Source organism: Thunnus maccoyii, chromosome 7 (assembly GCF_910596095.1).
Source record: "Thunnus maccoyii chromosome 7, fThuMac1.1, whole genome shotgun sequence".
Taxonomy (NCBI): Eukaryota; Metazoa; Chordata; class Actinopteri; order Scombriformes; family Scombridae; genus Thunnus; species Thunnus maccoyii.
In genome coordinates, this window is record NC_056539.1 from 27,597,309 (window position 1) to 27,612,948 (window position 15,640).

At 41.1% G+C, this 15,640-nt stretch overlaps 2 protein-coding genes across 3 annotated transcripts; both read left to right on the plus strand.

Annotated features, from left to right (window-relative positions):
* The first annotated feature begins 73 nt into the window (after window positions 1–73).
* On the plus strand, window positions 74–8,865 carry ankmy1 (ankyrin repeat and MYND domain containing 1). 2 transcript variants are annotated; one of them, XM_042417857.1, is made up of 19 exons: window positions 74–471; window positions 747–893; window positions 972–1,166; window positions 1,496–1,546; window positions 1,787–2,025; window positions 2,186–2,402; window positions 2,709–2,870; window positions 3,009–3,154; window positions 3,405–4,014; window positions 4,092–4,276; window positions 4,412–4,583; window positions 4,811–4,951; window positions 5,063–5,158; window positions 5,826–5,933; window positions 6,040–6,162; window positions 6,469–6,570; window positions 7,046–7,209; window positions 7,360–7,514; window positions 7,791–8,865. In XM_042417857.1, exons 1-19 carry the CDS (start codon window positions 256–258, stop codon window positions 7,991–7,993), a joined length of 3,432 nt encoding a protein of 1,143 aa, XP_042273791.1. In that variant the 5' UTR covers window positions 74–255; the 3' UTR covers window positions 7,994–8,865. The 2 variants fall into 2 exon arrangements, with proteins under 2 accessions (XP_042273791.1, XP_042273792.1); XM_042417858.1 differs by having other exon boundaries at window positions 4,095–4,276.
* Window positions 8,866–9,724: 859 nt separating this feature from the next.
* On the plus strand, window positions 9,725–14,035 carry LOC121900834 (E3 ubiquitin-protein ligase RNF14-like). Its single transcript, XM_042417390.1, has 7 exons — window positions 9,725–10,022; window positions 10,531–10,661; window positions 10,779–11,780; window positions 12,039–12,117; window positions 12,424–12,636; window positions 12,814–12,986; window positions 13,193–14,035. The coding sequence occupies exons 1-7, from the start codon at window positions 9,869–9,871 to the stop codon at window positions 13,334–13,336; spliced, it is 1,896 nt and encodes a 631-aa protein (XP_042273324.1). The 5' UTR covers window positions 9,725–9,868; the 3' UTR covers window positions 13,337–14,035.
* The last annotated feature ends 1,605 nt before the right edge of the window (window positions 14,036–15,640 follow it).

The following is a 15,640-nucleotide window of genomic DNA, read 5'->3' on the forward strand; positions in this document are numbered from 1 at the left end:
GGAGATCATCTTGAAAAATCGGAATAAAACTCTTCTTAAACTTTGTCTGCGCATGCGTGAGAGCTCCTCGCGGATTCTACTGTCGTCATGACAACCAGCGCTTACAGGAAAGTCAAAACTCAAATCTGACCTCTGACAAGTTTTCTCCTCCAGCGTAAATACATTAGTCGTTTTTATAACTAACCTAGTTATAAGAAGTTGTACTCAAATGGATTCAGGTGGGTTGTTTTGAGGAAGGCTACGGCCCCGGTTGAAATGCTGTCGACCTGCAAAGGTGTTGCGGCAGCTCCGGGGCGAGGTGCGGAGCCGGGGGCCGGGAGTCAAAGCAACGGCCTCAGAGGAGCTCGACTCGGAGAAGAGAGACGAGAAGGACCCGGCGTTCAGGAGTGGCCCGACGGATCCAAATATGAGGGAGAGTTTGTTAACGGCTTCAAACACGGCAAAGGAAGGTACAGCTGGAGAAATGGAGAGGTAACGTGAACTTAAAATGATAAAGACTCAGAGAAAACATGATGTGCGTGTCTTCTTTTTCCATTTGAGGGTTAGTTAGCTGAGTTTTAATGAACCTTAATTTATATTTCTCCAAAGAGAGACTATAGCTACTAGTAGTAGGTTGTTCAACTATGGTGTGTAGCCGGTGTATGACAGGCAAAAAGCTTCTTCAACATAAAAATAATTACTATGTTGTTGTTAGTCCGTGAATGATGTCACTATCTGTCTCTCCTCTCTGTTTATCCTTTGTGTAGTACTATGAGGGCTCTTTCTACAAAGACTACAGACATGGTGATGGAGTGTACTGTTGGCCCACAGGCCACAAGTTCATTGGCAAGTTCTACCTCAACAGAAAGGAAGGATATGGACAACAGCTGTTCCCTGATGGAGCCACATTTCAGGTAAACTGGAGGGACAGATTGTTTGTTTTAGTTTATAGATAATAGTGAATATCAACAAGCCTCTCCTCTCCTCTCCAGGGTTTGTACCACGCTGACCAGAGGTTTGGTCCAGGTGTAGTTAGTTATCCAGACCAGCGTCAGGATGTGGGTCTGTGGCTTGGGAAGCGCCTGCTAAAGCTCTGTACCTCTATAGAGGGAGGTTTCAGCCTGAAGAACTTTCCTGAATATGCTGCCTATATGGACCCGGTTGTCAACACAGATTCTCTAAGTCAGGTAAAATAATAATCCTACAACAGGCTAAAACAAGTTCATTTTCATACTTGTATTTGGTTTTTAAAAAAATCATGTTTTATTATAGTTAAAACACTGTTGAGATCTCCTTGTCACACTATCCAAAACCATGTTTAAAACAACTTTGAGACACAGGATTGTTGTATTTTGAGTGTGTTTTAAGCTCCACTGATTTATTTTTATCACTGGTAAATCTTCCAATCCGCCTTACTGGACAGTATAAACATGTGTAAACATGTGGTGCTTACACAAAAAATGTGTTAAATATATCTATATGGTTACATTTCCTCTTTTCTGTCTCCTCTTATCAGCCTCCCATTCTTTCTAGCGGTCTGCAGACAAAAGCCAGGACAGACTCTGGGGTAACATATTTTTATAATGAACTACTATATTGGTTTTTGACTTTACTCAAAACAAAGCAAAGCAATCTATTAAAACTAATTTAATTTTCCCCCATTCCTTTGTGGAAAAGACATATTTTGTTGGAGCACAAATAACCACTTTCACTCGATTAGATTCACATTTAGCATGGAGGACAAAAGTTGTTACTTTTCATGAGTCTTCTGTAGTCACTACACTTCCATACTCTCCATCTTCCTCAGGTAGACACAGACAGACATCTGCTGTCAGATGAGAATTTTATTCTTCCCCCTGGCCTGGAGAGTTACTCGACGGATGGTGACCACCTGCCGCTGCCCCCTGGTCGTAGAAGAGAGCTGGATCAACACTTCTATGGCGAGCTGTGGGAGCCAGACGCTCACCCGTACCTAGGCTATGAGCGAGACCCACTCTCCACTCTTCCCTTACAAGCCCGCATGCTGGCTCACATACACAAACACAGGTCAGATATATCTTAAAAAGTACTGTTTGAGTATAGCAAAACTGTGTGTATTGAGAAAAAGAAAAATACCTACACATCATTTCAAGGTATGACTGCATACTGTATTAAAAGTGAGATTAAATTATAAGTTTGCCAATGTATTTGTGTGTGTTTCTCTCAGACTACAGGCTGAAAATGTGGACTGGGATGTTGCAGCAGTTCTCTCTCTAAACAGGGACAGTTTTGGCCCAAAAGGCCCTTTGGAAGTCAGTTCAGAGATGTTGATTGAGCAGGCGTCCAGAGGGGAACTACAGGAGGTTTCACAAATTCTTCAGACGGGCTTTGTCCACCCTGATGTAGCAGATTCACAGGGACACACTGCACTGATCGCTGCCACAGTAACACATTCAATTTATTTCATTTTCATTTGTTTGTTAATTTCATTTGTTCACTGATTTGATCTTTGATTATTATCCTTTAACAAGAAAATCCTTTGGAAACCCACACTGGAGTCAACAATTCAATTATTACAGTTAACAATTATGTGAAAATTCAAAGGTTTTTTTTTTTTTTTAATTTATTTTTGTCTTAATCTTTGATTTTAGTCTCATTCCTTTGATGAGTATTTATTGTCTCTATTGTGTCTTTCTAAAACAAGTTTGTCTCTCTGTTTCTTTCTTTTGTTTTGTCTTATTATCTGTCAGGTAAACTGCCATAATGATGTGATCCAGCTGTTGTTGGATATGGGTGCTGATATTGACAAGTTGAATTGTGAGGGCATGTCTGCCCTGGCTGTATGTCATGTCCTCTACTACCCTTTTCAGTCTCTGCAGACCACGTCATCTGAACCACCAGACAAAACACAAGTAAAATTCTATTTTATGTGGTTCTTCTCTGTGTTGCCTCATCACCTCTAGTATTGTAGTTCATATGCATTTAAATGAAGCGAGCTCACATATACTGTATGTTTATACTGACATTTTTGCACTGTGATGTGTCATCAGGTTTTAAGGTCTCAGTCACCGTGTGGGAACAGTCCTCAGATCAGCCCACTGGACCTCACTACAGACACACCCAACCCTAACAGCAGACCTCAGACCACTAACACAACTCTGAGCAACCAGACCAATGAGAGTCACATCTCTGACCAGTAAGGATACAACTAGAGTAATATCACCTCTGTTACATGCTATTAGTGTTCTGCAGAAAATGTATATTCTATCTTGGGAGTGGATGTCTCACACGTATAAGAATCAGGACAAAACATAATCAATGATACGTTTAATCTGGTAAAATATTGTAATTTTTAATCATATAAATCTGGCACTTGCTCCAATTACCACCTGTTTGACCACTTATGGAGTGTGCATATAAAACCTGTGCATTCTTTCTTTTTTCAGGGTAACAGAAGATCTAACTGAGCACATCTCACATCATAGCCATAAAGTGTCCAATGACAGTGAACTTACCGCTTACCGCTGCACTAGCCCGAATGAACCTGAGACCCCTGCAGACACTGAACACCTTCGGGAGAAGGAAAGAGGAGAGATAGTGGGAGAAGGAGGGGAGAGAGACAGCAGTGAGACAGAAAGAGTGGAGAATGTTAGAGAGAGGGAAGTAAGGAGCGGAAGGGAGGATGAGGAAGAGAGCAAAGGGGAGGGAAGAGAGAAAGAGGGAGAATGTGATCAAATGTGGGAAAGTGGGGAAACAGAAATAAAGGGGCTGGAAAGATATTTTAATGAAAGAGAAACTGAAGAGGTTGGTGTAGAGTTTGGAGAGAAGAGAAAAACTGAGTCAGGAAAAGAGAATGTAGATATAAGAGAGGAGGTTGAGGAAGGTTTCGAGAAGTTAATGAGGGGTTTTAATGAAGACGATGAAGAGGAGAGAGAAGAGAGAGGAAGCCAAGGGGTGCCTGGTGTGGAGCGCTCCATTCAGGTGATGGATGGTCACATTGCACTGGGCAGCGTGCAGTGGAGGGAACGTCAAGCTAAAGCAGGAGGAAGACTTCAGGTAAAGAGCACAGACGTCCCGTCCTGTAACTGATTTAACAACTTTGTAGCTCTTTTAACTCACTCGTCTGTCTGCAGCAGGGCAAAGACAAAGGACTGACTCCGAAAGAAACCTTTGACTCCGCCCGCTCCATCCACAGCTATGAAATTCGGGTCACAGAGGAAGTGATGCAGCGCTCAGCAGAAGCTCTGAGTCACGCAGGGATTCCTCAGCACTCGGACACACAGGAGACTGTACGCAAGATGGCTGCTATGAAAACTGAGTTAGTTAATCCCGTTCCTCCCTGTCATCTCTTTTCCTGTGCTGTTTGTTTTTTTCTGATGTTCTGTTTTTTTGTGTATACTGCGTACGTCCACTTATATGTGTGCAAATTCTATGTGTGCGCTCGTCTCATCAGGCACCGTGTTCGTTTGAGCACGCTGAAGCTGTTATTGGAACGGGGAGCTGACCCCAACGTATCCAGGGTCCCCATGCCTGTCCTCTTTTTGGCCATTATGGCGGCTGACACTGAGGCTGTCAGGAGACTTCTGCTATGTGGAGCTCGCACTGACATTTCCCTTCCACCTGAGGTAGCAGCTCACTTTTTACTTCCTTTTCTTTATATCAAATATCATCAAAGGTCAGTTAATTGAAAACTGGGGCCAGCAGTTCTTTTTCCGTACTGAATAGGTTTTTAGTATAATCAAGTTTTATAGTTCACAGTTGTTACACTCTAATGCACCACTCCTTTCTGCCTTGCACAAACCACACTACAATGCTGAATTAACCAACTAAACATTTTAACGTTTTTTGACAGAGGAAAGGCCTATATCCCCTGCATGTAGCTGCATCACTGCAAGGTCCAGCAGGTCCCAGAATCACAGAGCTGCTGCTGCACACTGCTACAGATCCAGACGCACAGGCATGTGACCAGTATGAGATCTATGAACAGGATAAGGTGTGTATGTTCTTCAACCTTTATCAGAGTCCTTAGTGGTAATTGTTATGAGGATAGTTGAACTGGTAAGAAAAGAGTTGCAGTCTGAGTCTTTTACATATTTCCATGAAGGCCCAGAAACCACAGAGCAACAATGAGAGCCCATGTCCCAGAGAAGGAGGACGAACGGCTCTGCACGTGGCTTGCCAGAGAGACAGCGATTACCGGGTGAGTACATTACTGTATATGCACACAGTCAGATTATTCAAAAGGGCGCCTGTGGCTCAGGAGGAAGACCAGGTCATCCACTAATAATAGAGGTTGGTTGTTCGGTCTCCGGCTGCTCCTGTCCACGTCATCTCGGGCAAGACTGGAAACCCCAGATTGCTCCTGATGGTTCCACCAGCACTTTGCATCAGTGTGTGAGTGTGTGTGTGTGTGAATGGGTGAATGTGGATGGCAAAATGAAAAGAGCTTTGGAAAAAATGCAATTTAAAGTCCATTTATACACATCATCGCTCGTGAAACACAATGCAAAATGTTCAAATCAGTAGTCGCACACATGATAACTGCTATCATGTTACACACTCACAAATCCATGCAGAGCCCGTTCATTTTGTTGGAATTGTTATATTGAGTTTACTGTACTTTGGACAGAGTCTCTGTCATTTATTTGATTCTGAAGAAAATGCAAAGTTATCATCTGGCTAAGACTATATTTCATATTTAATATCCTTGCTACTAAATCAAAACTTTACATGGCTATTATATTACCTTACCCAAAAGTTACTCAGAATCGCAGGAGGTTTAGTGAAAGTGAATCACAAAAGTAGTGATTTTCTCTATTTCAACAACTTGTGTGCTTGTTTTTTTTGTTTGTTTGTTTTTTTTGCAGAATGCCAGCAAGGTGGTAGCCCTCCTGCTCTCCCACAGAGCGAACACAAACCTCCTCTGGAGTGGACACTCACCTCTCTCCCTGGCAATAGCAAGTGGCAATGACCTGGTAGCCCCCCCACACAGACACACACAGACACTCCACAGACTCACACTTATATACATGCCCACTAAAACTCACTCTGTCCTGGACCTGTTCCTTTTTTCTTGCTCAGGCAGTGGAGGAGCTTTTGAAAGGTGGTGCAGATCCCAACATCCCCTTGGGCTGCAGAGTGGGCAGCGCCCTCTGTGTCCTCGCCAACATCAACTACCACTTGGGTGGCAACAGAGCTAAGCTGGTACACACCAATACACACATTTACACAGACTATTAATCATATATGAGAAAATGTTTGTTACATGTGTTTGTCTAACATCCCAAAGAATAATCCCAAACACTGTTTAGAAGAACTAGTTTCCATTAAACACACTTTCAGAAGTGAAATACAAAGAAAAAAAGCTCCTGCATGCTTATAGCGCTTACAATCTATTATTATGCAGCAACATTTTTGCACAGTATTTGTGAGGCATTTTGAAATATATGTGTCTCTAAATAGTAAGCAAAAATGTATTATCTGGGTCTTCGGTGTGTGTCTTTGATGTAGTTGGACATGTTAGCAAAAGCTGGTGCAGACATCTTGATGCCAGTTAGGGTGGGCGATGTTGTGGGAACTGCAGTCGACTACGCACACCATTCCTTCAACCAGGTAACACTCCTGTACTGTACTGCATTTCAACTGAATTCAAAAAACTTAATTTTATTCTTAACGGGCAATAAAAATGTACGCTTAGCAGAGCATAGACATGTCCACATGCAAATATAATGCAATAAACCCTGACTTTGTGAGAATTATGACCTTTAGTTTTTGTTGAGACCTATCGAGTGTCAATTTTGTGGTACTTTTTGAAGCCATAGTTACAGGTAGTGGTGATGTTGTATTTGATTGGATTACATTGTGAGGTGTTTCAAATATTTTGTCCCCCTCATATATTTAAATGGTGGTAGACACAGGTGTTTCTGAAACATTATAAACAAAAGTGTAAACAAAAAGTATGAACAGAAAATGAATATATTGTATAGATGCACTCATACACAGTCAGAGGAACGCTTTGGATTTGATTTATTGTTTTTAACTTAATGTGTCAGTATAGTTGTCTGTAATGTTCTATGTTACTGTGTAGGACTCGCGTATTGCCAACACTCCCTTCCATGCTCTGAACATGCGAGAGAGGGAAATATTCAAAGAACGGCGCCAGCTGCTGAGCTTGATGGGAGATCTGCTGAGACAGACTGTTGGCCAGAGGGAGAGAGAGCAGCTAGAGAGAGAACACACACACACATTCATGTACTGCACCTGCACACTGTCTATTTCTTGTGACCTTGTGCCTTAATCCAACATGGAGTTGAATTTAACACCAAAATTTAAGAAGCAAACTAAGAAAAAACATTTTTCAAAAGCCCATTTCCAACTCTGTGCATTTGAATCTTTTCCCAGGAAGCCGTCGTTTAAGTTCTGCTACCACTGCGGTCGCTCTGTGACAGTGAAGCTGACCGCTTGTAGCCGCTGCCACAAGGTCTTTTACTGCTCCAGGACCTGTAAACTGAAAGCATGGGATGAAAGACACAAGGACGAATGTATCCGGGCGTCAGGTGGGAATTAGGACCTCTCCTTCCAACAGTAACAAACAACACCTGCCCCCAACCCCTACCCCAGGACACAGAAGTTCAATCCATAAATATCACTTAATAAGCTTATAATAAAATTATAATGTGTAACTTTGTCATAGTGTTTTGAATCTGTGATATCTTAAGGATAAAGTTATGCTTTGGATGAACATTTTGATGTACAGTATCTGTAAAATACTAATTTGGTTTTTATCTTTTGGAGCATGTCAACACTTTGTCTATCTGTCTCTCTCAATCCAGCATCAGCTGATGGCCTCCAGAAGAGTGTTGTGTTAAAAACCCAAAGAGGCCCCAGGCCCTTGAGTGTCATGTTGAAATCAAAAACAGTCCCCAGGCCCTTGAGTGTCAAGTTGAAACCCCAAAGAGTCCCCAAACCCTTGAGCATGGCTGAGAAGGTCTTGGAGAGCCAAGTCAACCTGAAGGAAAACTACAGCTTCAACTGACGGATACAAACATTTAACATGCTTATTACTGCTAAATGACATTATCTACCTAATATAGTGATGCACTTCTGTTACATAATTTCTTTCTCTTACTCTTGAGTTTTGATTTTATATATTTGGCTTAATGGTGACAATATTACAACAATATTTAGTGCCATAATCACCTCTCTTTGGCATGTATTGTTGCTGTAGTATTAGCGTATTAATAATGGAATAATGTCTTTTCTTCTCTGTGCTATTGTCAGGGAAATGCCTATTTAAAAAAATACTCTAGTAGGAACTAGTGCTGGATTTTGGCATATGACTTCTTTTATACAGGAAATGTATCTAAACTTTATCACTTATGCTATTATTGTTGTTTATCTAATATATTGTCCTAGCTGATTTGTTGATGACTAAGTTCAAAGTTTCAAAAGATGTGCTTTTGTAAAAAAAAAAATGTAAGAAAAGTGATACACACATTAAGTTTTTATTGTGATAAAATGTGCCTTGTTGCTTTTTTTTTTTGCACTGCCAGCAGTGAGACTGGTTTCAGCTGATTGGTCACTCAGCCAGTCTGTCCAGAGCAAGATTCCTTTGACAACTTTCAACCAGATTGTAATGACATTTGTTTAGGATATTTACAGTATACAAAGGTTGATGGGAAAGTAATGTTTTTATTGACCCTGTGACCTGTCCATTACCATTATTAGGCCAAGTTTTGCACTTGGATACACAAATATCAAAATCCAGTCTACTGACCACATTCATTCCCCATAGAATTAATCATTTTCATTTTTGTCACTCTATTAGCTCTCCTCTAGCGCCACATGCAGGCCAATAAATGTCAACTTTGCACACTCACAGAATGACATGGTAACACTTTATGTTAAAATGAAATGTAATGTAAGAGATCCTTAATGAGCTTCTGTTTGCCTGAATTAAGATGTTGTGAGTTTAGATTTATTTTATAGTGCTCACTGATTTTGTACTAATGGCCAGCGGTGAATGAAGTATTTAGATCCTTTATGTAAGTACCAATGCAGCTCCAAAGGGTCACCAGAGGAATTCGAGGGGTCATTAAATGATTAATAGGAGAGATAAGAAGAGTTCTGAATCACAGATCTGTTTTCAGTTTTTGAAATTCTTCTCTAATCCTTGATTTTTGGTGAAATATTGGATAATTTGGATAATTGAAATGAAACCGTGTGACAAGTTTAGAGGGAAAAATCACTATTTGGTGGAGCCGTTAATAACTCATACACATCTGAAATGTGACCCTGACTACACACAGCTTTTTGTAAGACGTCAAAAGCCCAAAAGTTTGGAAACCACTGGTTTCATCTTTAACAGTGTGTTGTATTTTAAAACCTTGTTATATCATCCGTTGTGTCAAATCTTCACTTGAAAAGTAACTAAAGCTGTCAAATAAATGTAGTGGAGTAGAAAGTACAATATTTCCCTCTGAAATGTAGTGGAGTGGACGTATAAAGCGGCAGAAAATAGAAATACTCAGGTAAAGTGCAAATATTAACTCGAATGTCTCATTTTTGTGTTCTTCAGCCTCACAGGCCTGATGGTGGTGCACAGGTAAACTGCACCTGAATGCACCGGTCAAACAACTTAATGTTGTTTGTGACCTGTTGCCATGACAGCAGTACTGTAGGCTGTGGTTGCTGCTGTAAATTGTGTCTTGCATCACACATAGATGAGTCAACAGTGGGACGGGCAGTTCTGGTATAATAACCGCAGTCACGCTGAACAGCACTGGTTTTACAGTATACCACCGTTTAAAGGCACAAAGCAACTTAAACAACTGCCCTGTACACTAAAGGAGACATTTTATTTAGAAATTAGAAAGTAAAGTTTGTTTGCAATTTATTTAAGAATTGAGGTATGAATGCGGACTTGGAGGAGCAGGAAGATGAACTGCTGGCTCTTTACAGCATCTTGGGTTCGGAGGAGTTCGTTCGGGATGAGCCCAAGTCTGGCGGAGAAGTCCGAGTGTCTGTAGAGCTGCCAGCGGCTTTCATGGTGGCTCTGAGGGAGGGTAAATATGTCAGTTTGACAAAAAAACAAATAAATGCATGTGTTATCGACATATCCTAGGCTATATAAATGTGTTGGGTGGATGTTTTGATACAAAGTTAGCTGTTGCTTTGCTTTGGAAACTAAATCAATCTCCATAGATTTTGGAGTAATCCCATCAATAAAATCTGGAATAGGAAAATAAGTTATTCACCACAAGAATCATTAGAAATCAAGACTTTTCTAGAAGATTTTGCTAATTGGAAAAGCCAAATAGGCCTATATAACATTTCGAAACCAGCAGTATTTTATATAAATGTTTATTTTAAAGAAGCTTTTTATAGTTAAAATCCATTTCTCTGCTGTTACATACACCCAAATTATTGGGTATAAAAAGACAAATAAATGAAAAGACTTTCAAGCCACAATTCACAATCTTGATAACTAATGTCTATTTATGTGTGAGGTGATGTACTTTGGTCATGTTGTACCTATAGGCCTACTTGCGTTTTTTCTTTTCTTTACCTAAGATGAAACGCTGAGGCAGTATGAGATATCATTCCTCCCACCTCTGCTTCTGACCTTTGAACTCCCCGAGAACTATCCTTCCTCCTCCCCTCCCTCCTTCACTCTCACCTGCAGCTGGCTGACACACACGCAGGTAACCTGCAGAAGCCATTTGAGTCATTTAAAAACTGCGGATGTGAAAGAGCGTAACGGACTATATAACAACTGACTGCAGATGTTCAATAAAGATCAGTCTCTTTCTTCCCTCCAGCTCTCTGCTCTGGCTGCTCATCTCATTGATCTCTACCAGACGTCTGGAAGCGCTGTGGTGCTCTTCTCCTGGGTACAGTTTCTAAGAGAGGATGCTCTCAGATTCCTGGATATTGATTATCTACTGGAGCTCCCCTCTGATGAACACAATACCCTGCACTGTAGCCAGGACACGCAAAATGCTACACTCTTAGAGGCAAAAAGCAATCAAGACACACCGACATCAGGATCCAGAGATGACCAAAGTTGTAATGTTTCAGAAACACAAAAAACTGAACTTTCCGCCCCATCATCCGAAGCAGACATTGCTGGCTCTGTGGCGTTAAACTCCTGCATGGATGGCCAAAATAATTTCACCTCTAGCCACAGCAAAGTCAGCCAGAATGACGTAAACTTAGGCCCAAACAGGGATTATCAAAAGGCTCTTCCTTTACAGACCAAAGTCCAAAACACTTCTAATGATTTTAACCAAACTTCACAAACCTCAGATGTTTGCAAGCCTGAACGTATCTTCCAAACCTCTGAGTTTAAGGCTGACCACCAGAATGACCTGTCCTCAGAGGCAGACAAATCTGAGTTTCTTCCATTTGCTCAGTCCAATCAAACTGGCCAGAAATATTATGAGATGGACTCTTCAGCTTCCTCTTGGCTTCCCTCAAGCTCCTCAGTCCCACTTGGTGGAGAAGCTCACCCCAAAAAATCCCCTCCAAACGAAGACCAATCCCTCTCTGGTCTCTCCCTAACCCCAGCACAAGCTCTCCTGTCTCAGCTCTTGACCTACGATGCGGCCCAGAAGCAGAAAGTGTTTGCCAGCACAGTTTTTGACTGTGGCGTGTGTTTTACGGGCTGGCTCGGTTCACAGTGTGTGCAGATATTGGAGTGTGGTCACGTCTTCTGCCAGGCTTGTCTTGCCAATTTCTGTAAGCTGCAGATAACAGAGGGGAACGTCCGGGGTGTCACCTGTCCTCAAGCAGACTGCACAGCCACCCCCACACCTGCACAGGTGCAGAACACAACCGTCTGTCACCTCTTGCTGCTACAGATTACAGTTTAACTACAGATTCTTTATAGATGTCTGTGTTTTTGAGGCTTTGGGACACTGGGCTGAATTATCCAGGAACATTTTGATTTTCTATATCAAAAAAACGACTATTCATTGCCAAAACAAACATCTGCATCTGGATTTAGTAATTGACTTCTCTAACACATTTGCTGTCTATTTCTGTCCTTTTCTATTCTCTAATTTTTCCCTGTTTGGCAGGTGAAAAGTCTCGTAGGAGAGGAGCTGTTCAGCCGCTATGACCGTCTCCTGCTCCAGTCCACTCTGGACTGTATGCCTGGTGTGTTTCCCTAATATTCTTTCAAACCATTTGTACCTCAAAATGACCAGAGATATGGTAATGATAGAGAGTGAAGTAATTTCCCTCGGGAAGTCAATGAATTTCATGCAATTTTATACTCGTCACTTCATAATAGTGTATTAAAATTAATTTTTTGTTTCATTTCATGCATTTCCTTTTGGTTTTCCGCTGCTATGTTTGAGCCAACTGTGAAAATAAGGCAAAATGAGCAAACAAGAAACAAAAAGAAAACATCTTTAGCTCTTCCTTATAAACAGAAAGACTTTTTTTCTCCCCTCCTCTCAGATGTGGTGTACTGTCCACGGCGCTCCTGTGGATCTGCCGTCATTCAGGAGAAGGCCAGCAATGCGGCGATGTGCTCTGTATGTGGCTTCGCCTTCTGTGTTACCTGCAAAAAGACCTACCATGGAACAGATGACTGCCAGGCAAAGAAGCTGCCGAAAAAACAGGCAGAAAAAGATTCACAGCAAACTCTTGCAGACCTCCCGCAGTCACAAGGTACACAAGGATGTGTGTGTGTGTGGATAAATCTCTGCATGATGGAAATGACAGAGTAGGAAAATCAGCATGTATAATATTGAAATGATTTACTTAATCACTGTCCAATTTCTGGATTGATTGTTTAGTTTGTGTGTCTCCTTGAAACAGTGTTGTGTTGCTGTGTGTGTGTCTCAGGGGGTTTGATGGCTCTATGGGACGACTACACCAGTGGCAGTAAGCAGAGGCAGCGCCTGCTGGAGAGCAGGTACGGCCGTAACAGCCTGCAGGTCACTGTGGAGGGATGTCTGAGTGAAGACTGGATTGCTTTCAACAGCAAGAACTGTCCTTACTGCTTCTGCAAGATACAGGTATATATTTACATTTATTACAGTAAATTTATTTACAATTTCACAAACACATTTGTGTGTTTACAGACAAATTTGTATTACTAATGAAAGTGTCAAAGTCAATTCAAGAGGTCTTTCAAATGTTGCATGCTTGTTTTTCTGACTGTTGTAGTTTAAATGTGCCTGATTTGCTAATACATACTGTATGTTGCTGTTTTGTGTTGCAGAAAAACGGAGGATGTAACAAGATGACGTGCTCTCAGTGTAGAGGGATATTCTGCTGGTCCTGCCTGGCCAGACTGCGATCATTTCGTTGCAGCCAACACTTTCAGGACGGTCCCTGCTCTGCCTACGAATACTCCCCGACCTAGTCCCTTAGCGACTTTTATTACCAGCCACTGGCCACCAGCCATAGAGGAAATACAGTCAACAAATTTTACTCTACACTTGGTGCATTTGATGAAAGCATCCACATTTGAAGCTGCCAAGATTACATTTTCAATTCATCCTCACGTGGAGGTTTAAACTGTGGATTCTGTGCTTTGTTTTTATTCAAAGCAGTTTTATTTCCAAGTGCACTTTTAAAAGACAGTTTTAAAAAAATCAACAACAACAATATACCTCAAATGCTACATTAGTTTCACTTGAAAATTCAACTAGAAACCCCTATTTTAAAACTATTAATTTCTACCGAAGCCTTAGTCATTCACAAAATCAACCTGTCAAACTGTGTAATGACCACTAGATGGAGCTATATAATAATAATGCAGAGACAGCCTGAGCTCTGGCTCCAACAGCTTCACTGAAGATCAATTTTGTCTACATCAAGAAACACATTAATCCGTGTTAAATAATCAATCAAAATACCTTACTCAAAACAGTTATGTGGTATGGTATAGATATTTACAGCTCTGAATGCAAAGATAAATGATCTGTAAAAGAAAATGTCCCTGTGTGCGTGTTTGAACCAAATCAAAGCATTCATACCACAGTCACGCGTACTTCCACCCCACGTACGATTAGGATATCCAGGGAATCACTTTTTAAATTGTTTCAAATTTGTTTTTTTGAAGTGTTAGAAATGTTTCAAAGCTTCAAGTAAAATTGTAAAAGCGAAACATTTTCATTAAACTCCAAAGTGGGACAGTAACCACAGTGGTTCTGTTCCTATTTCTATTGGATGCTCGTATTCTTGGTCATTTTTCAGCCCCTATTCTTCACAAATGCACAGTACTGCATTATATATATGTATATTTACATTTACATTCCCTTCAAATGGCACCCTGCAGGTAGTTTTTTTCCATTTTGCATTTACTCACTGATTGACTTCCTGTTTTTGAAACGTCTCCCTCCCTTCCTGCACTCGTCTGTCATAACAGTGGAACAAAGACCACTGTTGCACGTCCCCAGGCTGTCCGAGACATGATCGGAAATCTACAGCTGTCTCTCATATGAAGCCAAGAAATACTGGCCCTCTCTCTCTTTGCCGTCTGTGTGTGTTTGTGTGTGTGTATCTTCCAGGAAAAATCCAGTTTCCACACAGGGGTCATCACTTCCTCGTAAATGTCTAAACAACTGTTTTCCGTGACCCTCAGTCCTCTTTCAGGGCCTGGAGGACTGGATCTGAGGGACGGGGCATGTGTTTGTGGTTGTCAAGCTTCTTCTGGAGCTGCATGTGAGATATGAAATACAAATGAAAGATTAATATTAAGGAATAACACAGTAGTTATAAAATGCCTACAAAATACAAGGGTCCATAAAGTCAAATTTTAAAAATGCCAAAGTTCAAATGGGGTTAAGAACAGATGTATGATAAGTACATACTACAGAGATCCTTCTGCTTTCCATGAATGTCTCATTAATGGCCAGTAAGTTTTAAATTCACATTGTATTGGGGAGCTTTAGTATAATTGTCACTAAACGTACCAAAAGCTTTTAACGTTGCACCAAAGACAGACTGGCAATAATACTCAGTGCCATGTAAGGACTGCCAAAACTATCCGGCTTGAACTTGAAAAGTCTTTTATGTTAAACCACAATGAACCACATGGGGCAGTCCAATCTATTATCTGTCAAAGACAAAACACCTGCAGTGAGATCACTGATTGGAGCATGGCCAAAGGTGCAACATGAATGGACCCACAGAAGGCAGTGTGGCGGCAGTGGTTGTGTTTATATGTGGCCTGATCGTGAAAACATTAATCAGCCTCACAGATCTAGACGACATCTTGCAAGTTTCATTTCAAGATTTGACTCAGGTTAACACCGACAGAGCATCAACTGAGCCTGACCACGTAGGTGACCAACCAACAGATTGTTTTTTGTCATTGTAGGAAACATACAAGTGTAACTAATAACAGTAATAACTGCTTTTAATTTAGGTGAGTTGGGTTCATGGCTGTGGAACACCTTTTCACCGAAGATATTTTGTCACATTAGGAAAAGCACAGGTGAAAATATTCCAATCAACGATGGCTGAAATGCAATTATCTGCTTTCAGGGTCCAGGTATTGTGCATGCTGTTACAAGGCCTATCAGTAAGTGTCTCAATGGTGATGTCAGTCAATGTCTCTTCAAAACAATTACATAAAATAGATGTTATAAAAAAATTAAGCATGTTTGACAAACTGCATAACAGATTTCTGGCCTCAAATGTGCTGAGATACTGATTTTAT